The following is a 22,541-nucleotide window of genomic DNA, read 5'->3' on the forward strand; positions in this document are numbered from 1 at the left end:
TGCTACCATAATAATGAAAAAATAAGAAATCAAGATTGAAACTATTCAAAACTAGCAAAATAATTATTAGTAAGCTCAACACATCGAGAAATAGTAATTGGAGTTTAAACGACATAGCATGCGGGCGTTGAGCCTCAAAACGAGGATGACACTGTGAACTTTTCATCCAATTCGCAAGCTGAATCATAAACTCAGCGGCACTGCCTCCATTTCTAGAACAAAATATACGCCAGGTACATCCCAGATGGATATGATGAATTTCGAACTTCAACAACCTATACCAGCACCGGCGGGATTGAGAAATCGCTCACGGAGCGCTTTCTCATGGAGCGACTCTCTCGCGGTTGTTCCGCTCCACAGTACGAAGAACGCCTTAAGACCTTAAAGATAAATTTGCAACTGAATTAAGATGAGTAAATGGATCCAGTAGAAGTGACTGGCTTCCGCCACCCACTTCGATAGATTGAGACACGTCGGTCTCGTCGCCAGACAAGATCCCCAAGTAGGAGCCAGCATTCTGTATCGAATAGAACGTTTATGACTTCAGAATAGACGTCACGTATGCAATTTTTAACACCATGCGATAACCTTCTTTATCAATTCTCACAATGCATGCAAAAGGTACATCTATGTACCGTCATGTAATGTCCTATTCTAGCCCATTTGAACATGTCATATCGGTTAGACCCGACCAGCGCAAAACTGCTTCTTCGTTGTGTTTGGCGCGGAAGTTAGCAGCCCTTCGGCTCTCGTCTTAATGATGGGAGGCTAAGAATTGAAGTAGTTTGTGACGGAATTTTGCGCACCTTGCATGGATAAATTTTTACGAGTCAGCTTTGATTGACCACAGAATTTGTATTTGTATGCTCCACTCAGAAGCGGAACCGATGGCCTGATAGGTAATTTAGGTATTTTGCCTCAATTCACAAATGAAATAGATTTAAAAAATGCAAAATAAGATACTTAATTCATCTATTTTCATAAACATACGACTATGTAATACAAAGTGCGTGGCTGGCACACAGACTGATCTTCTTTGAGGTCTCGTCACTTCCATTTGTACCAGTACGTGTTATAGTATACAAGTTTTTGGCTCTCAGTCCGAGAAATAATAGTGTAATGGGAAGGTGAACGATAATAAGGCATCTATTCCGGTTCATTTAGCCAAATGAATGGGAATGAGCAAGGGCACTATCTATCATGGACTTTGCGCTGAATGAACATTCAATGAGCACCTCTTGCGCTGGGAGTTTGTCTCCACTTGTTCAACTTATCAGTGCCAGCACATACGAACATAGTTCAGTCGATGCATGAACCGGTGCGAAAGTCGCCGCGCTTAGACAGCCGAGATGAAAGACAAATGGCCATGGTGACTCTACAAACACCGACCTAACACATGTACACTCAAGACCAGAGAGACACACCGCAAACCCGCTGTCCATATAATAGATATTCCCCGATGCTATTTCGGTCTCTTTTTTTGGTTTTATTGCTACACAGATTTCAAGCTCTGTTCCCTTCATATTTGCAGGAAGGTTTTACATCTTCACCACGGAGATCACAACGACGTCTAGCTCAATACAATTAGGCTTGACCTATCCCAGCAAACCGAGTTACCCAGTCTACAAGCGCTCGGACATTGCGAATTGTGCAGATGACTTCGTGTCATGATTTGAACTCGCACGCCGCGACAGACACCCAAGACCTTTCAAGCCTAAGCACCGGTTGAGCGCTTCCAGACCCTGTAGACCACAACTCCATATGTATACCGCCTGCGCTTGAAACAGCAAACAGCAATTAAAGATCTAATATATACCCCCCCTGACGACCGTATTTCTGATACTCGCATGCAAATGTACCGAAGCGTATCTCACTTAATTATCGCACAGACTCCAGATGTCACGTCACCTCACCCATTATCGGCCATCATCATTTAAGGAGACATCAAACGCATTGAACCTGACTTCGCAGAGTACAAAGCACGTGTAGGTGTCAAGCTGGAAGCTGATTATTTCATACCGCTACCGGCAGCAGCTTGAGCTTTATAAAATGCGATTCCCCACAAGCTGCTTAAAAGCGTGTTGCGCTGTGCAAATTCGTCAGGTTCCATAGGGAGGTACAGCCGGTGGATTCGCCAAATTAAGCGGTTACGGCTTCAGGACGATTTTAGTATGATCGCAGAGTCTCACGAGTTATTGGAGTGAGAAGATCCCTTCAAGTTTAGCAGATATCAATATAATCTCTCGTAATTTTACTGGCTCACTACATCCTTCTCATTAAAAAAGACCACCTCTTGTTCTTATGGATGAGCTTAAACAGGACCAGCTTTTCGTGGATGGCTCTCGTGAAGTCGTTACTGTTGTCTCGACCTTACAACTTTTGACAGGTGAGATATTCTAAATGAAGTAAGATGCATTGCTCTTTTGGCTCTTTAAACACGTCATAGTACGTACTAGAGAGGATATGCCAGGGACAGAGTAGATAGGCATCAGCCGTCAATATTGCAGTTTTTCCAAACATCAACTAGGATTTAGAGTATAAATTAATAACCTCTGTTTTTGACGGTCAAATTATCTTTACAATTTGTGTGACCCACCTTATATCCGTGATTGGCGGACAACAGCCTGGATTCCCGTCAACAAAACTTGATCCAGTGGAGCATTAGCTGAGAAACGAAACAAGATGGTTGCCTCAAAGAAGTCGGTAGGGTGCTTGGCCGCTAATGGCATCATTGCATTACCCATCTGATGGACGAGGTTGCGTGAATTCGGTTTGCCATTTAGGCATCGATCAGCCGTGTCCTGCGAAGTCGGATGGGGATAATTCGATGGAGGAACGACAAGCTAGTATTAATTTCTTTAATTTTTATTCTATGAGCAGAAGAAGTCATCGGACAACATCAACTCGCGTCTTCAACTGGTCATGCGATCGGGTAAAGTTGCGCTGGGCTACAAGCAAACGCTAAAGAACCTGCGCAGTGGCAAGGCCAAGCTTGTGATCATTGCGTCGAATACACCCCCACTTCGCAAGTCAGAGGTTGAATACTACTCGATGCTCGCGAAGACAGGCGTGCACCACTTTTCTGGAACTAACAATGACCTCGGCACGGCTTGTGGTAAATACTTTCGCGTGTCTTGTATGTGCGTTCTAGATGCCGGTGATTCCGACATTCTACGTGCAATGCCGTCTGAAAACTAGCTTATTTTTTGGGGTAAAGCTTAATACGTAGGAAAATATTCTATTGGGGCTCCAATCTTTTTCTTGTCATACTACTTTTCTGATTGTTATGACTACTTGGAACGTGACTATGCTCACCACTGAGGTCCGTGATAAGCTTTCGAGACCACTTTAAAGTCTTGAGGGTCAAATTTCTCAAGCATGACAAGTTCTTCGCTTTCGTCGACCTGGCTATCAATCGAGTTTTGAACACGAAAGTAGGTACAATCACGACCACAATTGGCGTCATAAGGCGGCGTAATAATATCCAGAAAGGCACAGCCAATATCATCACCACCAATGAGCTCATGTAAATTACCGCAATCTGGCAGTAATTCTGTCGTGTAAGGAGCTGCAATGACTTTGTCCATGCAACGACGCGCTAATTTGCTTGTGCCACTAGACACTGTACCATTGACAAAATCATATGATTTTATGTGCAGTGAGCCGTACAGTATGCGTGAGATTACACTCATGCGAGGGTGATCGTGTAGCGGAATAGCTACGCCCGGTGGTAAGATGAAGATGCTGAGCAGTGGCACAGTAAGAAAAACGAATTACTTTCGTACTACTTGCGGTTAATAGCTTACCCAATAGAAAAAGATTCATTCTCGTAGACGTGCTGGTAATGCACGCACGCAGGAGCCTCAATTTCGCTGCAATTTGTTCCCGGCACCTTGAGCAGAACTATACTACACAAAGCAAGATGTCAGAAAGTAAGTTACCCCATACAAAAATGAAATTTACACTATAGTTACAATTTTCTGGAAAAAGTTGGTCGCAAATCGCCTTGATAGGTGCGATCTCTTCAGACGTTAGCGCGTGCGATACACCCTCGTACTTGGCAATGGTATTCAACAGCAGCGACTGAATGTTCTTGAGTGCTTTCTGCCCATCGACTACGTGTTTGTCTTTACCAAAGGAGAGACGCCAGATTGAGTTGAGAATATTCATCGGAAGGTTACCACCTCACTCGTTATATAGCTATATAATGGTCGATTGATGGTTATTCTTTTGTATCCATATCGAAAGGTATAAGTAGCAAGCTTTATATTTGATTCGTTTGTAATTTGACCTTATCTATCAAAAACTGTTACATTATTATATTTTATTTTCTGCTTGGACTCCATGCAGTTACGTTAATACCTTTTTTCTATTTAGTATCTGACCTTTAATTACTTCCTGTGTAGCATGCGTACGTCGAATAAACAAAGACCTTTCAGATATTTGGACGTTGCGTTCATCGTCAGCAGAAACCCTAAAAATAATGTAGCTGCAGTTGTCGGAGACAGAAATGTATTTCTGTGCTACACAGTATTAGATTTGCGTGGCTATGCGCTTAAGACTTCGCTAGGAATAGAACGCGACAGTGGTATTTGGACTTTGATAAGGTGGCGAAGTTTGTAGGGCGCTGAAATGAACTCAAATTGTATCAAATAACTTCTGTTGCATTAGCGGATGTATGTCTTTGTCTCGAGTAAAGTATCCAAAATAGGGCTTTAGCCACTACCAGAATCGTATTTGTAACTGCATACGCTCTAATTCTGAAAAGCTAAGAAATATAAAGCGCACTTAAGTATAGAATCTTGTAATTTAATGAACATCCGGATGACTGTATACAACGTCTTCGCATTTTGCAGCTTAGAACTCATCCCGCCAATTTGTCCGGATGCGCATTTGGTATTAAATTTACCGCTTGACATTCGCGCCTTTGCACAGTCGAAGAGATGACAGGTCTATGGGGAAGCGTGCGTATATTGCTATGGAAAAATTGGCGCATCAAGCAACGTGAAACCAGCTTAAATCGTGGGCGTTTAGGTCAGAGATGGCTCTACCCAGCACTTTTAACAGACGTCATTATTCCTCTAAGTGTTATCCTTCTACTCATCAATCAAATGTGCGACTATAATGCACAAATGGTGGAGCCTGGTGGAAATTTTTCTGAATTGCACCAGGTTGTATCAAACATTCTTCGCAGCAATTCGTTACTGGACGATCAAGGTCTTCCCGAAAAGAGGATTGAAAGTGCGGCATTATTGCTGACCGCATTGCCTTTATTGTTGGCCAAAAGTAACCAAAGTTTGGCATTTTTGCACCGGCCAGACTCGTTACTGTTTCTAGAGTATCTTGATCGGTATTGTATACTTTAACTGCTGCTTATATATGGATTCTTGTGCTCATTTTTATTGGTAACATTGCTGTGTTGTAGCAATTATCCCCCTGCGACCGAGTTGGGCATCTCGAGTTACTTGGACAATAGTAAATTGATTCCGGTATCTGCTACTGCATCGAACGAAGAAGCGGATCACATCTTATTGGAATATCCAAGACAGCATGATTGGAAAATATATGCTGGATTTGATGTGCGACGAGCAAAAAGTGACAATACAAATGTGAATTTCAATCCACTAGAACTCATGGCACTCTTTTACCAGAAAGAGATCACGGAACTTGAGGATCACGAGTCTGATGACCAATTGTCCAAGTTTTATGCAACCGAATGGACATTTAATCGTACGCTGGAATTTCCAGATATTTTACCTTTTCAAATGACGTTAAATCTCCTAATTCGAGAAAACACGACTAATTTTGTGTCCAACGTATTGCTTTCTCATGGTGCGGTGCCACCTAAGATCACTTGTCAAGCTGTGAAAAGGATGTTGTATGTAGCAAGACTTCAATGGAGTGATTTAGCAGCAACCTCGCCTCTTGGACACAATGACTCAGCATGTATTGCTGCAATAACGAACGGCAATTTCTCGAATGAATTACGACATTTTCTATCCAGTCTCGTTACAAAATTGTTTTCGCCTGACCAGTTGAACACGCTGGAAGTTGCAGCACTACCAAAAAGGCCTGCAACCTTGAAAGCGGGCCCATTGGAGTCGAATATTGTCTTCTTACTGGCCTACTTGTTTCTATGGCCATATGCGCTTTTAATTCGGAATATTGTACTCGAGAAAGAACAGCAATTGAAAGAGTATCTGCTGATCATGGGATTACCAGCCATGTCGCTTTTGATTAGCTGGTTCTTGCTCTTTTTTTTTGCAGCGACTGTCGTAGCAATGATCGCTGCGTTATTGCTAAGTGGCAGTATGTTTGCCGCAACTTTAGATGGGACAATCTACTTCTTTTTATTGTTGATGATCTTTGCCTCCAGTGTCTTGTTATTCGGTGTTGCCATTACTCCGATCTTTAACAAAACGAAGACAGCAGCAGCGTGTGCACCGCTTATTTACTTTGTATTGAGTGCTGGAACGTTCATCCGCTCATTAGTGGGCGATGATGCTGTGGCTTCGTCGGAATCGCTGACGTTATTGCTTGAATTTCTTAATGATATCAGCTCACCTGTTGTGTTCATGTCGACATTGCACGGTATTTTAGGATTTGATGCCGTATCATTATCAATCCGGCCCATCACGTACGAGACCGTTGCAATGCCATGTCGGTTAATGGCTGTACAATGTGCAGGTTATTTGCTGCTGGGCTGGTACTTGGAACACGTCTTTCCAAGGACTTTCGGTGTTCAGGAGAAGTGGTACTTTATTGTCCAGCCGTCATATTGGATGCCCAAAAAGATTAATTTATCGGAAACCGTCGATGAAAATGAAGAAACAATGCGTCTGACAGATATGGACGACGAATCTTTTGATAGCGGCATTGATGATACGCTTCGTGAACAGTCCCTTACTGAGTACTTAGAGCACTTTTGTCCTACTCTTTTTGTGAAATCGCTTTCGAAAACGTATCCAAACGGTAAAGTAGCGCTGAGTAACGTCTCGTTTGGAGTTCGAAAAGGTGAAATATTTGGACTTTTAGGACCGAATGGAGCTGGCAAAAGTACGACATTGTCGATATTGAGTGGCATGTTGTCTCCTACAAGTGGAGATGCGTTTGTAAGTGGATCAATCAGTGTCGCGGCAAATCCTCAAACGATTCGACAAAGTTTAAGCGTCTGTTTTCAACACAATGTATTGTTCGATAATCTAACGGTTTGGGAACATCTTTCTCTTGTATGTGCATTGAAAGCTACAATGGGTGTTAAGACTGTGACGGAAGCAACGTGGCGTAGTCGGTTGCAACAGTTTCGATTGGAAGACAAGTCGGACGCTATGGCAAAGACACTTTCTGGTGGTCAGAAGCGAAAATTGTCTCTCGTCTTATCTCTTTTAGACTCATCTCGTGTGCTCTTACTGGACGAACCAACAGCCGGTATGGACTTGAAAGCGCGACTTGATACGTGGGACGCACTAAAACGTGCTGTCACGCACCGAGCAGTAATTTTAACGACTCACTCAATGCAAGAAGCGCAAGCCTTGTGCGAGAATATTGGTATCGTAGCTGAGGGAAAGCTCAAATGTTGTGGCTCGAGTTTATTTCTTCGAAATCGCTACGGTGTCGGATACAAGCTCACAGTGGTGTATCATGACGACGTTAAGCGTGGGGAAGAGTGGAACGAGGCCCTGATGACGACTCTGGAGAAGTATGTTCCAAACGCGGCAATTGTGAGCGACAATAAGTGGGAAACACGCGTGCAATTGAACGATGGGGACGAACGACGCTTTGCAGAGCTCTTTCGAGAACTTGAGATCATGAAGAAGAGCCGAGTGATCAAACGCTATGCGATCGCAGCGACTAGTTTGGAAGATGTATTTGTTAGAGTGACAGAAGGCGAAGACGTGTATTATCACGCGAAAGATGCTGTTAAAGACGATGCTAGAAGAAATGATGCTCGACATGTGGGTGAACTGGGCAAGATGGAGGCAAAGATGGAGCAAGTCAATGGCATCCACCGACAAGCGAAAGGGTGGCATCCAATCTGGTCGCAACTCTGGGCACTGATACTCAAGCGAACTAAAGTCACCTTTCGCGACAAGAAATCACTTTTTGCACAGTACATGTGGCCTATCGGTTTTTTTGCGATAGCAATGGCTGCTTTTCAGCACGTGTTGGATTCGAATGGATCTATAGAGACCGTCACGGCTTTGGCTTCGTCTGCAAAAGACGCCTCACTCTTCATTGCTTCGCCGTCTAATATGACTAATTCAGTCATGGATCTTGTGGCACAACTCGAGCACAAACCGCAACCAGTTGTGTTCAATACAACTGTGAGCACTGAGCTGGAGATGTTACATGCGATCGCTCATAAGAACTCAACTTTTTTTGCTGGTATCTTTGTTTCGAACGTCAATTGGACATCGGAATCTTCGTTGCTGTCTCCTCTAATTACATACTCATTATTTTATAATGAAAGTGTGCGTCGTGCATTGCCTGTGACGCTGCAATTGATGTCTGAAGCATATTGTAGAGTCCGTGCGAAGTTGGAGGATTCTCCTGATATCAATAATTGTAATTTGGTAGTCAAGCGAGGTATTTATGAACCTGATGTCGTGATTGGCACAGGATTGACTCAGAATGAACAAGATGGCGTCATGATTGATCCAGATGAGGCCTTGAGCATTGTGCGACGTATCATGGTGGCTTTTTATCTGCTGATGACTATGAGTACAATCGCTGGGTCTTATGTTGGACCCATTGCGCGAGAGAGGGAAAGTGGTTTAAAACGGATGCAGTACCAGCATCTTGAAACGGCTTACGCGTCATCTTTATACTGGCTATCACACTTTCTGTTTGACTACGTGGTATACATACTGGCAACGCTGACCATATGCCTCGTTCTAGCTGTCTTTACGAACTGTTTAACAACTGAGATTTTGATCGTGTGGTTTGCCACAATGGCCGTCTTCGGCCTCGCAGTTATTCCTGGTCAATACCTTAGCTCTCTCGTCTTTGCGTCGCATTCATCGGCTCAGTCGTACATGTCGTACATATCATTCTTTCAGATTATGGCTGCTGCACTCTCGTTTGCCTTGTCATTAGTTCCAGGACTGTGCGTCAAAGCCAATTACTTTTCATACGTTATGCAAGCTTTCCCCTTGTATGCGTTTGGTACGGCAACATTGAATATCGTGACCGTGTCGTGGGCGCCAATGCGACGTCAGTGTTTGAATATGGGTGGTGAATTTAATATAATGGATCCATTCGCTATGCTGCAAAGTCTAATTAGCCAACATACAGTATCGGTGTGGTCATGGGATGTCACGGGGAGTAGTTGGTGTGCACTGATTGTATCCGGCGTCGTGTCTACGTTGCTTCTCTTACTCGTGGATCAAAACCAAATGTACCCAACGGTTGTTAAACAATTAATACGATCGCGTTTACGTGCGTTGCAACGCCTTTTGCCTCACGGACATGGCTACAGGGCAGCTGAACAAACTCCATTCGATGACGAAATCGATCAATCAAATATGGTACGTGCGATTCGCATCTCGCACGTGTATAATCCTCGTAAATCGACATCATTAGAAGCAGCAGCAGAAGCTAACGCTGAACAAGTGGCGCCCGTTACGATGCAAAGTGGCCAAGTTGTAGCGCTGGATAATGTGAGTTTTTCCGTCGAAAAACGTGATTGTGTAGCGCTTTTGGGCGTGAATGGGTCTGGCAAATCGACTATGTTTGAAATCTTGACAGCAGGAATCGCACCAACGAGTGGGAGAGCACTGATAGATGGTTGTGATGTGACTGCCCAGCCTCGAGAAGCTAGCAGTCGATACGGCTATTGTGCTCAAGGAAATCAGTATTTTGAAGACTTAACTGTGCGTGAGCACCTCGAACTTTTTTACCGCCTCCGCGAGTATCGATCGAATGAGTTGAAGGTGGAAAGTGTCGTGATTGATAAACTGATGCAGCGCCTGGATCTGATTCCAGTAGCTACGACGGCAGCGACTTATTTGAGTGGCGGCAATAAGCGACGATTGATGCTGGCACTAGCACTTTTGAGCGACCAAACTTCACTGTTGCTACTGGACGAACCGTCTGCTGGCGTTGATGTCGTAGCACGGCGTCTCATGTGGCGTGTATTGCATGAGAAGCGCGAGAGTGTGAATAGCACGAGCTGTCTGTTTACAACTCATAGTATGGAAGAAGCTGAAGCAGTGTGTGCGAATGCTGTTGTATTGTTTAAAGGAAAAGTTGTATGGTGTGGAAGTATCCCTGACTTAAAACAGCGCATTTCACGCGGTATTGCAATCAGTGTGCGTCTCGACAGTTTGTCCATCTGGAAAACTGAGCAAGTGCAGCAGTATACTGAGCTCATTCAACGGTCATTAAAAGGATGGACAAAAGACTTCGAGCAAACTGCTATAAAAGTACGTCAGCTGAATGAAGCGTGGGAAGTATGCAACAACCATTTTTACGAAAAGGGTGATGCAGCGACAGCGGCGGCAACTCGACAACATGTTGAGACGTGGCTGGCAGGCCTTCGGTCTCGATTTGAGTCGGACAGTTATGATCTTTTGACATCAAACGAGACGGAACCAGTCATTCCGATCCTTGAATTCGTGCAGGAATGGCTCTTACGAGAAGCATTTGTCCGACTTGAGACGCAATTCTTTCAAGAATTTACAAAACGATCAGGAGAAGCGGTAGTGTCGGCGAATCTTGATACTGCTTGTGGAAGTGGCAGCAACTCAAATGGTGTGTATGAAACAACGTGTACTGATGAATTTAATCTGGCAGATGTGTTTCAACTCTTAGAAGACAACAAAGAGCGCTTTCACATTGCGCAGTATAGTGTGAGCGAGCTCTCACTTGAGCGCATCTTTGAACAGTTTTCAGGTTAAGCTCGAAGTAATAGATTATACTTTTATCTGAAATTTCGACATTCTTAACGTATATTGCGGTAATATATTTCTTAAGAAGAAAAATAGTATTACTATTTTCCTATTTTCTAGTTTAACGGATGTCCTATTTCGAGAAAACCTGCAAGCTAATTTCGGAATGGTGCATCTGGAACGCTGGATGAAGACACATCACAACTTTATTAGCTTCGTTCGCTTATTTTGAGTCTACAAGAAATTCGATTTTTTATATGGTAGGTATGCTTGTGGTTTTCGGTAGTTTGATCATGGCAATTTATACGAAGAGGGTCTTGGCTACCAGGGTATCGTTTCTCAATCATTGTACCCACGACGTTAACTTGTACGACAATAGTGTCACTGAGGTTATTACAACGGGATGCACTACGTCTCGTCACCTGGCCAATGGCTTTAGCGGAATGTTTCGTGATGGTTTAAGTCCCGAAGCGACTTTAGCTCAGTTTGCCATCAGCGGTGGCAAAACTTGGTATGCTATCAGTACTGTTCCTCCTCAAGCAGGAAATTGCACTAGTTATGATGAATGTGCTGAACTTTCGGGTATGAAAGGCTACAATGTTGCTATGCACATCAATCCCGTTATTGGTACCACGGCTGTAAATGCTGAATGTACGGCTGTAAGCTGTTTGAGTGCCGATTGTGAAGGAGCCTATTTGTATCCGACCGATTACACCAAGTTACATAACTGTCTTGATACCTTTGCGTTTCAAGTGATCTTTTGCCCTGATGAGTCAAGTTTAGTCACCTCCGCTATCACATCGTCAACCTCTTTAAATGTCGCCGACAATCACGATCAATGCTCTCGATCGCCTTCTGTGCCAAGTGTTGATTTTCCAATCACGACTAACATAAATCACAAATCAAGTGGAGGTTACGTAGCGAGAGACTTTTCCAATGCATCTATCAGCTCGAGCTTCGTCTACAGCGGTATAAATGCTGGTTCCGCCGGTGGTACCTATCGTAAAGTTACGGAAATAGGTACCTGCACGACCGAGGAGGTTTTTAGTAAAGATCCTGTCGGTCCCATGAGTGAGGAGGTCTCAATGGTTTTTCGAGGTCCTTTGAATATTCACAATATTGCAGTGTTTACAGGATCCATTGAGCAAAACTGGAGTAAAGTATCGTCTTACGATGCTAGCGCCGGCATTCAGGACAACTTAGTGTTTATGAGTAATCTGAATGTTGATTACACTGGAGCTAATTCAAGTCCTCAGGGTTACGCGACGGCTAATGCGACGGCGACTGCAACAGAATCAACTCTTTTTAATGGCTGGCTTGCAGATGCCGCTGACACTTCGATTCGTGGTGGTGGTCCATGTGTTTCCACTGGTTGTGAAGTGAATATTATGACGGCAAAGAAATGTAGTGAGGTTGACGTGTGTATTGGATACTATGGTAAATTAGGTTATCATGGATGGAATGGTGGCATGAAGATGTTTGTAACCAAAGTTCAGATGCCGATGGGATCGACGGCGAACATGCCAGCTATTTGGCTCCTTAATGCTCAGGTTGTGCGTGCGAATCAATACGGCTGCAATTGCCGTGGGTGGGGAGCTTATGGTGGCTGCGGTGAAATTGATATTTCGGAGGTAATTGAGACCACCACTGGATATAATAAAGTTTCAACGCATTACTACTTTTACGATGGCACTGTGTCTCCTGGTGCAGACAACTACGCTGCTCGCCCGATAGACTCAGCAGTAACCTACGTTGTTATTATTGACAACTCTAACGATGGTATCATAAAGATTATTGAAATTGGGCGCGACGACTTTGACTTTTCAGTAGACGCGGTGAGTGCTCAAACGGTGAAGACTTGGCTGTCCACTCCTGTAAAGAATCTTTTGAGTTAAAGCAGCTTTGAATATATGACCAAACTTTTGGACGATAAATTTACATAACACGATTCTTGAACGTTCTATACAATGAAGTTTTCAAAAGCCATCCATACAAACTCGAAACATGTTTTTTATAAGGACGGAGCGATTCGACGAGGAGTGAGTGTCTTGCGAAGTCGCTTTCTGCCTAACACAGGTTGGTGAACAACCACTTTATTCTGAACAGAGGATTTGGACAAAGGCATTACCAGCTCAACGCTACTGGACGTAGTCAGAACACTTTCCCCAGAAATTTTCGGTTCGCTAACGAGCGGAGATGCGGCTAGACTGTTTTTTGGCTCTGATTCGCTATCTCCTTTTCGTTCAACGTTAAATACTGTCTCCAAACCACTGTCTGGTTTGGCTAATTCATTATCATCACTTTCCATTTCACTATTTGACTCTGACCTCGACATGTCTTCAATTTTTTCACTCAAGTAATTTTCAGGCTCATCCTCGTCATCATCACTACCAGCATCGGTTATCATGTCAATCAGCGAGCGTGGAAAAGTAGGTCCTCGATAGTAAATCATACAATGCTTGTTCTCTTCACTCGCCACCACTTTTGGTTTAGGCCCACCAAATACTTTTCGGCAATAAGTACAAAACCATTGATCGTCATTGCTTACTTTCATGATTCGTGGTTGAGCACAGCTGAAATGATACGCACGAGGACATCCATTGCAAGAGACTAGATCACCTCCAGTTGCACACAATTCACAGAGTTGATGATGATAGTCATTTCTTTCAAGATTCAAATCATTGGCCCAACAACTTAGCTGTTTGACAACTTTTGTTGTCCTCCTTAACTTTCTTGCTTTTCGAAGCTTCTGCCACTCTTTAAAATCCTCTGAGCGCTTCCACAAATAGTACTTACTTACTACTTGCCGAGTACTAACTTTCTTTTCAAGAGCTTGCTGGACAGATAGTAGAACCATCATGCTTTGCTATTTTTGGCCATACATTACTTTAAGACTCACCTGAATACGGTAAAATCTTTTTCCATGTGTCGTGATTGCCTTTTTAAATACTTCTGACGTTAATAATTTATCAACGTAGTGTCGCGCTTTATAATGTACTCGACGTTCTCCATGTAGCAGCTTCACAGCTTCTGAAACGTTGAAATTTCCATCAAAAAGGCATTGAAGAGCCTATCAAGCGTAACGATATGAGTATAAAATAGTATTTTTTTGTAAAATATGAGTTAAACAGACCAATTCTGTCTCCTTTAGCCATGCAAATTTAGCAAGGAATTTGTCGATGTCTTCAGTCTTTAAATGGGGTATTCTATCATTAATTTGTTGCTGACCCCAACGTTGACGATACTGCGGAGTGTATACAAGCTCGTCCTGCTGTTTCTGCGATAGCAACGACGGGATCTCCACAATAGGATGATTCCTCGCATTCATTGTAGTATAGTGATTGAAACAATGACTTTATTGATTAAATATTAAAAGTTCAAGTAGTATCATTGGTTAAATAGTACTTGTAAGAAAGTGTAACGATGCTATTTCGATGAGGGTATTTTGATGATGAATTGACTAAGAATAAGAGAGATTTAATAGAGTGTTTTGACTTTGCTGGAGCTAATGAAGACGGTCTTCCAAATGAAAAGCATGAACGACTTAGCGATGATCAAAATATTTGGCTTAAAGAAAAGCAATTGCCTGGTTTTCATCAACAAATGATCGAATATTTTGATAAAATGGAATATATATCACGTCGTCTATTAAAGGTATTCGCCGTGGCATTGGGCGAAGAAGCTGCATTCTTTGATCAATTTTTTCAAGGGGATAACTCAAATTTTTTGAGATTAAATCACTATCCGGTTGCGTCACACCCTGAAACGACTATGGGGGTGTATCACCATACAGACGCTGGTGCACTTACTGTCTTACTACAAGACGATCGAGTAGCATCATTGCAAGTATTTCATCAAAAGTCACAGACGTGGACGCTTGTGTCGCCTCGAAAAGGAACTTTTACGATTAATATTGGTGACATGCTTCAGATCTGGTCAAATGACAAATTTGTTGCTCCACTGCATCGAGTTCTGGCGAATGGAAGTGCGGAGCGATTCTCAGCGCCATTCTTTTACAACCCATCGTACAGGGCGAAAGTTCAGCCGATTATAGTGGAAGAAGGTGAAGAGGCTAATTATCGTCCGTCGAACTGGCGCGAATTTCGTCTAGCACGATTCCAAGGTGACTACGCTGACAGCGGCAAGGAAATTCAAATTAGTGCTTTTAAAATTCACGGACCGATTGATGCTATGAACATGTAAGATCGTGCGTCGCTTTTAACGATGTACATAACATTATCTCTGAAATATAGTGGAATTGGTTGTTGATATGAATGCGACTTGAACTGAATCCATACAGAACTATCACGACTGTGTAAGCAAAAAAAGCAACGTTTTTGATGCGACGATATTGCGCCACTCGGCTGACTGCTTGTTGATTAGTACAGAACACCACGGAAACACTTCGCTTTTATTCTAACATGTAAGCTGTCGATGTAATTATAGAAAGAGTTGGCCAGCGATCTACACGGCGTATGCCGAGACATTATCGTTTTGCTTGATGAGAGCAACGTCATAGTTTTCACTGAAATGCGAGTCCATTGTTCGATTTAGTGTCAACTTTTCAGCAGATCGCAATGCAAATACTTTCATGGTGCGTTAAGCATAAATTTGTTTTCTGACGTTAAGATGTGAGATTTTGATTTTGCGGATGTCTTTCTAATATTGCCGGATGATTCGCATGTTTCGATTAATATATTGTGTACCTCGCGGTTGTTTGACGGCTTTTTAAATTTCACCTATGTCTCTACACGTCGATTACGGATAGCATAAAGATTAGACGGGCAATTAAGGGTTTGTGTAAATATACTTGACATCAGAACACGCGTGATGAGAGGTAAAAGTAGGAAGGACTTATTGAAAGACAGCATGATGACAGTGAAGCAGTCAGTTTACCCACTTTTACATGAATATCGTAAGCCGCGGTACGGCTGAACTTATGAGCGCGTTTGCCGTTGTCGCCGCGTCAAGATGATGCGTCTAGGTAGTACAAACACGCTGTAACACGTCTGCAAACGCTTGAAATATCATGTGATATGATATCGCAGCTGCTGACCATGCCATTAACCGTTTTTAATTTTTCGTAGTCCCGAACTAATTTGTATACCCCACGGGTGTATCAGAATCGCGAATTTTTTTGTCTCGACCAAGCAAAGTTTGAAAACTGAATTATCTGACGGGATGAGATAATCGCTTTCAAGATGTTTTGTCAGATAAAACTTGAACAGAACGCCTCCCCGTAACATGATTTATGATCACAAAGTTCACGGAGACAATTCAAAAGGCTTAAATGATGGTAAGCTAAACAATTTTTACTTGCATCAAAAGTGGTTATACATGGGGTACTACAATTGATGCCAGATGTAAAAACTGGTTGCCAATTGCGGATGCACAACAGCCTTTATCCACAACTTATCTCTGCTTATTCTCTGAAAGCTGCAGTGCGTCTTGAAATAATTTTAGCTCTGATGTTCATTTGAGTCTGCGGCGCCTGTTGAATTGTAACGCTGCTAAGGGGACAAACAGCTCATTTGTTGAAAGTTTGAGGTGCGCAGTAGAAGGCATGTTTAGAAGGGACCATTTATATAAATTTGGTCCTCGGTTCGCTATTTTGTGCCACTTCTGAGCCTTTCTTATGACGTCATTTTTGGTGCAATCATGTCATGCCATCATGAACGTAATCATACAGTGTCGTCTTACAGGCCGGGAACTTGATCATGCAACATATTTTTTCACCGTTCCTCGAGCACTTCACCTCGCAATCGTAATCTCACCGCCTTACCAAGCGCAAATTAACAAAGCTCGCAACTCTGCAAGCTTGCGCTGATCCAGCGCCTCAGTTTTTAATCTACCAACATACGTTCCGACCGAGCGTAACTCACCTCTACAACGCCGTGACAACCAAAGTCTTAACAAGCTTTAGACGCAAGTCGATGTGCTTGGCTTTGAGAGATGACGACAACCCTTCGAATTGTTGAATTGTGGCCAAATTATTCACATGCATCGGCCTAGACCAAGCAGGCCTCGCGGAGCTCGCATTGTGTCTGAGATGTTTCAAAAATAATATCTTTTCTATATAGAAAGAGATACGACACCCTATGTTCTATCTACTCACCGCACGGGCATATCATAAAGGAGCACGACGGCACCAGTGAGCGACTTCCTGTCACCGGGGGCAGCAAACGTTGACATCACTGTAAGACTCGAGCATTATTAGATCGTAGTGCCCGGTGTTAATTTGCATTTCGAGTAAAATCACTTGTTGTCAATATGTTAGCGCGCAAACTTATTGTCAAATTCCAGCTTCGTAGGCACGATGCAAGAGTCTGTCGCATGCATTATGAGCCGCAAATGCAATATCTGGGCGCGTGTATTGTGCGATAAATAGTAGACAACCGACCAGCAACTGAAAAGAAGGCAACTCGAGCGCTGCTCTCTGCAGCAACACACATTCTGACGTGACATCGCCGTAACCGATAGACGTTCGCGTTGGATTCGCCGACGACATGCCGTCCTCACTTAACTATACAACAAAAGTCTTCTCCCGATCGAGGGCCGTCACTTTTATGCCGAGAAACATTGTCAACGGTCCGATAATCTTGATAAAAAGCGATGCTATTGCAACTTAAATCGCTCGACCGCCGCACCTCTTGTTCTGTAATAAGGTGATCATCGACGCAGACGTTGACCACTGTGAATTCTGTTTCGTTGCGCTAGAAGTATGGGCACGTGCCTCTGATACACTGCTTGAAGCCTGTGTCAGTGAGCCGTGTGTGCAACAATTATCTACTCTGCTTCAGCTCATACAAGTTATACTGTAGCACGAGCGCGACTTCACTTGCATTGGTCGCACCAAACGTCTTAAAATGATCATTTTTGATCTTCATACTACTAGATACATGGAGCAGAACCTCTTTGTCTTTCTTCTTGTCAGCCATGACGTAGGCGTTCGAAATGTGACCATGCTTTGCCTTCCTTCGCCTTCACGTTGCTGATAATCCTAGGAAAATCTTTACTGTCGGTATGTCCATGAAGGTGGCAAAAGTAAGCCCGTAGTCTCCGCCGAAAAATTGTTCATTTCTCGCACGCAACTAGCCGCGCCTATAGATAATCCACTGCGCGTCCCGTGTACTTTTAATCTTGGACATTCACTAACTGTGTAACATGTTGGCCCCAGCTAGTCGCTTGATCACATTCCACGCACCGTGCTTTTGAAAGCTAGGATTTTTCAAACATTGCCCTTCTCCATCTTTCTGCTTTTGTACTGCACATTGCCTCTGCGTGCTTCTTTGGATCAGCCTCGTAAACTTGCATCTTAGCTGGTCCTTAATTTCCTGGTCGCTTAATGCCTTGTGTCGCTTTTTTGACAGCCCCTCGTGATGCATGGGATGCACGTACCCACGATTTCGGGTCCTTCATGACTACGGTTTCAGCTGCGATGGGAACAGTTTGCGACGTCACTTCCCTTGCATCCGCCTCAAAACGTAGGTGCTCGTTGTGACTGTCGAGGGATGCCTTTACATGCCTGACGTTTTGCGACAAGATCACGACATTGTCGTTGCATACGATCACGCGACCTCTTTTGCTTTCATCGCTGCCACCCACGACGATTCCAATCTGCGCCCGACATGCAAATGGTTTCTTTTGCGGTTTATGATGCACTGGCGACGCTGAACCAAACCTAACGATATCGGGTGCTTGGCTAACGCTCAACCTTGTGGGACTGCACTTAACTTTTTACAAAACTCCACCGCATCTTTTAGAAATTTAGCAGTAGCTTGTTTGAAAAATCAAAAGACGTGCCATGTTCAGAAGTGCCTGGTTTATACGCACTGTCTTGCTTATTAAGTTGATTTCTTGCCTTGCTAATGTGCCGCGACACATCGACGGACTCGCCAGACATTCCGATGTCCACCACCACCATCTATCCATCGTATACGAATATGGCAAACGAAACACTTCTCAACGAATTCTAGGAACTCTCTGATCTTTTTACAGCCTGGTCCTTGGTGCGCGCCAGAAATTTACGGCAGCGATTGCTCTTGTGATTGATAAAGTTAGCGAGGTACAGATTCCTAAATCAGACTCTTGATGTCAGCGGTATACTCAGGTCCGATCCGATCGAACCTTCAATGCAACCAATCGGGGAGCCCACACCCAATCTTTCTACGCCAGCGCGTTCATGGCGTACTTCTTTGTGCACACGAGTCGCACACCATGCATCAGCAACCCGAACGAAGTCTGAATCGAGCGCCATCTTCTTGATTATGTCGTACGATAGGTATAAAGAGCGCTTGTGAAAGCACTTGAGCGTACGTCTTTTCCGTATTCCATTACCGTAGCGTTCGATGTCACAATGGAGCTAACCAAGCTAAAAGCCGTCGTATGTCTTACGCTTCCACGACAGGCACGCTGTTTTGCATCGTCACATCAACGACGACGCCACCGGTGCTGAGCGATCTGATCGCTCGCTGACCGTCTACGCACGCGAGCCCGTATACTTTGGGCACGATTTTGCTGTACGACAATATCTTACGGACCCTTTCGATGAATAGTAGATGTTCGTTTGACGAACAATGCTGGGCTTGCCGTGCACCATTTTCGGCAATATCACCCTTCCAAACAGCGTTAGCTGAAGCACCATGCCATTGGCCACCAAGCGCAGGTCGTCACATTCACGAGCAATTTCGAGCTGCACTGCATCGTTCCGGCTCGATTTGATGTTCCAGTTATCTTGTGCACAGCAAGATGTTGTCAACAACGTCTTAGTGTTGACGTTCCTATTCCATCCGCGGTTGACTTCGTCACTCTACTTCTTTCTTTCCGTCCGGATAAGCCGCCAAAATGCGACTAGCTTCGCCGTATCAGAAGAATGTTCGCGTCTCGACATGTGGCATGCTCTTGCGGATGTACGTAATGACGTCTTATAAGCGAATCAAGATCACTCGCCAGTTTCGATCGACTGCGAAGGCAAAATTCGCGAGATATTCAGCTTTAGCGAGAATTTCAAGAAGCCTGGAACTATCCTATGCCATGAGCGCCGTGCACAACAATGTCATCGAGGTTTTGCGCGACAACACCTCGACACGCTAGATCTCTGCCACCAAGTACATAGAGTGCTCGGAATAGGCCCCCTTAGCTTTGTTCCTTGCCATGAGCTGTGTCATTGACTGTGACGTCGGTATCATTGTCATGAATGTCTAATGAAGTTGCTCCATGACATGTGCCAGAGTTGGGAGCTGGCGCTGCCAATCCTCAACCTGCTTGTTGCAGTATTTGTGACTGAGCAAGTTCGTAGAAACTAAAGCCACACACGACTAGATCTGATGCATAACGCCCAGCCCCGCCTAGGAAGTTAGACCCGGATCTTGGTACAGATCCTTCACGGAACACTTGTGGATCATGAGCCTGTGCTGTCACTCATCTGGAACCCGCATCGCTTGTTGCGCAACCGGCTCTATTTGTCGTGCACAAGCTTATACTGGAATGTTCGTTACGTTCCTAGTCCTCATAGAGCACATGATACACATGGATGCCTCCAGGACGAGCGAATGCTCGAGGGGATTAAGCTTGGGATGTTTCACTCTGCTGTTGGCAACGGCCGAGGCGGTACGCCAATGCACATCGACGGGCTAGGCCATTCGCCAGTGCTGCATAGGGACAGCCAAGGCCGTGTATACGCACAGCATGCGCATGGAGTAGGAAGACAAACTGCAAGGTCAGAATGGACAACTTCGCACCGCGAAGTGCCGTATCAGACCCAGTTTTGCTCACTACAGAAATTCTGCAGTGGTCAAAACTGGGTCTGACACATCCACGAGCGTTCGGCGTGCCGTTCACATCTGCTGGCGAAGCTGCGACCAATTTGTGATCGACGCCGAAGTTGACTGTAGTTGATGCGCTCGGCGCGTTGTCGTAGCCACTTGGGCTAATAACCAGTGATAAAGATGAAGTGCGCAGTAGTAGACAACTTTGAAAGTAAGTGTACTCAGGTCATAATTTGCTACTATGTGCTACATCTAATTTCTTCATCAGACGCCATTCAGCGCAACGTTGTGACGTTATTCTGTGCGAAATCATGTCACGTCATCGAGGGCGCAATCATACTATATCTGCAGCGGGGATGACGTAGCAAAACGCTTGAGGAGGTGTACTTTCGGTCACCGACCTTTCGTTCATTACAAGAACTAAGTATGGCTAGCGGATCCCAATCAGCTTACTCCAAGAATGATTTTTGCCTTTCCAAGGCTAATCGACTCTTCGGCTTAAATTCCAAACTGATTTTATTTATATTTTTACCCTAATGTTAAAGTTTAGATTTTCCTAAATATACTAAATATATCTAAATACATACATAACTACTGGCTACCGAGCCCCGTACCGTATTCTTGTTTGGGTGTGTGGCCGCATCATGCACATCTCGTGTGATACACACCCCTGTTATTAGGGTTCGTGTAACCCCGTTACACCCTTCCCCATTAAGATTGAGAACATTTACAGTTCCAATCAATTATTGCCTCAACGAGGCTCGCGTGTCCGTTAGACACTGCAACTCCATTTGTTGAAGTTTAACAACTTCCTTGCACAGTAAGCCCTGTGTCCACGACACGAAAATCATCAAGTCTCCCTGGTTCTGACAGCGAGCACGGGCAGAGCCCAACTTCGTACCCCGCACGTGTTGCCATGTCGGACAGTGCGTCCGCGGCACCGTGGGATGTATATCCTAGGCTCGATGAGCACAAACTTCGTGCTCCGTGCACGCTTTCAGTGGCGAGTGGCCTCGTTGAGGATGTAGTCGACTGTGAGTCTGACATCTCTTTCCCGCATGGGATGACGAGGAAGGCGAGCTACACCAGCAGCGTGATACGAGCCCTGCTCGCGCCTTGCGGACCCCATGTTCGTTCCCTGACTTCTCGTCAGCTGAGGAACGTGGTGTAATCACCAATGACCTCGACGGGGCACAGAAGCGGCAGCTTGAAGCTGCCCATAGGGCGGCTCTGATGCGCGCCCATCCACGGTCGGTTATTGACCCTCGTGTGGAATATGCTTCCGTCCTGCGGATCCCGTTTTGGAAGCGAAGGACGCGGTAACTCGATCGTTACGCGTCCACATCATCGGGCCCTCAGCCAGAACGGATTATGAACTTGCCAATCGGAAAGCTCTTCGAGCTTGTTTCTTGGCCCCAGAAGAAATTTTGCTAAACGATTATTGCACTCGTCTAAATGCTCAACGAGGTGTCTCACGTGTACCCGCAATGCGGACAATACCTGTAGTGCTCGCCCTTGGCGAAAGCACTGCAGATGACGAAGCGCTCTCTGAGCGATGGGCGGCGCTACGGCACCAAAAACTTTTTCACTGTATAACCTGCAGTTGTGCCACATGGAAGCGAACGTGCGTGTGGAGCGACACCTCCGCTTTGAGTTTGTCAAAATCAAGGCATGCCGTCGATTGTCGCCCTGCGACGTATGGGTTAATAGCCCCTAATGCTCCCGCGAGCTCTGTGTCTTCGACCGCAAGAGCTCGGGGCCACCGCTTGAGCTAAGCTCATGGCCCGTCTGATTTCCTGGCTATGCCGGGAAACGCGGGGTGTCTGGTGACGCGGGACGTCCTGATCTTTCCGATCAAAAGCGTCCACGGCGACTGGGCAATCTT

At 44.6% G+C, this 22,541-nt stretch overlaps 6 protein-coding genes across 6 annotated transcripts; 4 read left to right on the forward strand and 2 right to left on the reverse strand.

Annotated features, from left to right (window-relative positions):
• Window positions 1-2,682: 2,682 nt before the first annotated feature.
• On the forward strand, window positions 2,683-3,198 carry PHALS_06867 (60s ribosomal protein l30; the record flags this gene model as incomplete). The annotated part of the gene is made up of 2 exons (XM_024720231.1): window positions 2,683-2,703; window positions 2,881-3,198. 2 exons carry the CDS (start codon window positions 2,683-2,685, stop codon window positions 3,196-3,198), a joined length of 339 nt encoding a protein of 112 aa, XP_024585450.1.
• A 113-nt stretch (window positions 3,199-3,311) lies between these two features.
• Window positions 3,312-4,170, reverse strand: PHALS_06868 (Uncharacterized conserved protein; the record flags this gene model as incomplete). Its single annotated transcript, XM_024720232.1, has 3 exons — window positions 3,312-3,744; window positions 3,807-3,903; window positions 3,975-4,170. 3 exons carry the CDS (start codon window positions 4,168-4,170, stop codon window positions 3,312-3,314), a joined length of 726 nt encoding a protein of 241 aa, XP_024585451.1.
• A 941-nt stretch (window positions 4,171-5,111) lies between these two features.
• On the forward strand, window positions 5,112-12,623 carry PHALS_06869 (atp-binding cassette superfamily; the record flags this gene model as incomplete). Its single annotated transcript, XM_024720233.1, has 7 exons — window positions 5,112-5,350; window positions 5,426-10,893; window positions 11,131-11,149; window positions 11,218-11,960; window positions 12,015-12,260; window positions 12,336-12,520; window positions 12,600-12,623. The coding sequence occupies 7 exons, from the start codon at window positions 5,112-5,114 to the stop codon at window positions 12,621-12,623; spliced, it is 6,924 nt and encodes a 2,307-aa protein (XP_024585452.1).
• Window positions 12,624-12,900: 277 nt separating this feature from the next.
• On the reverse strand, window positions 12,901-14,217 carry PHALS_06870 (Predicted helicase; the record flags this gene model as incomplete). The annotated part of the gene is made up of 3 exons (XM_024720234.1): window positions 12,901-13,725; window positions 13,789-13,959; window positions 14,023-14,217. The coding sequence occupies 3 exons, from the start codon at window positions 14,215-14,217 to the stop codon at window positions 12,901-12,903; spliced, it is 1,191 nt and encodes a 396-aa protein (XP_024585453.1).
• Window positions 14,218-14,513: 296 nt separating this feature from the next.
• PHALS_06871 (2og-fe oxygenase superfamily protein) lies at window positions 14,514-15,158 on the forward strand (the record flags this gene model as incomplete). The annotated part of the gene is made up of 2 exons (XM_024720236.1): window positions 14,514-15,088; window positions 15,143-15,158. The coding sequence occupies 2 exons, from the start codon at window positions 14,514-14,516 to the stop codon at window positions 15,156-15,158; spliced, it is 591 nt and encodes a 196-aa protein (XP_024585454.1).
• Window positions 15,159-16,133: 975 nt separating this feature from the next.
• PHALS_06872 (uncharacterized protein) lies at window positions 16,134-16,369 on the forward strand (the record flags this gene model as incomplete). The annotated part of the gene is made up of 2 exons (XM_024720237.1): window positions 16,134-16,185; window positions 16,251-16,369. The coding sequence occupies 2 exons, from the start codon at window positions 16,134-16,136 to the stop codon at window positions 16,367-16,369; spliced, it is 171 nt and encodes a 56-aa protein (XP_024585455.1).
• Between the last annotated feature and the right edge of the window lie 6,172 nt (window positions 16,370-22,541).

This window comes from Plasmopara halstedii, assembly GCF_900000015.1.
Source record: "Plasmopara halstedii genome assembly, contig: Scaffold_3060, whole genome shotgun sequence".
Classification (NCBI taxonomy): domain Eukaryota; phylum Oomycota; class Peronosporomycetes; order Peronosporales; family Peronosporaceae; genus Plasmopara; species Plasmopara halstedii.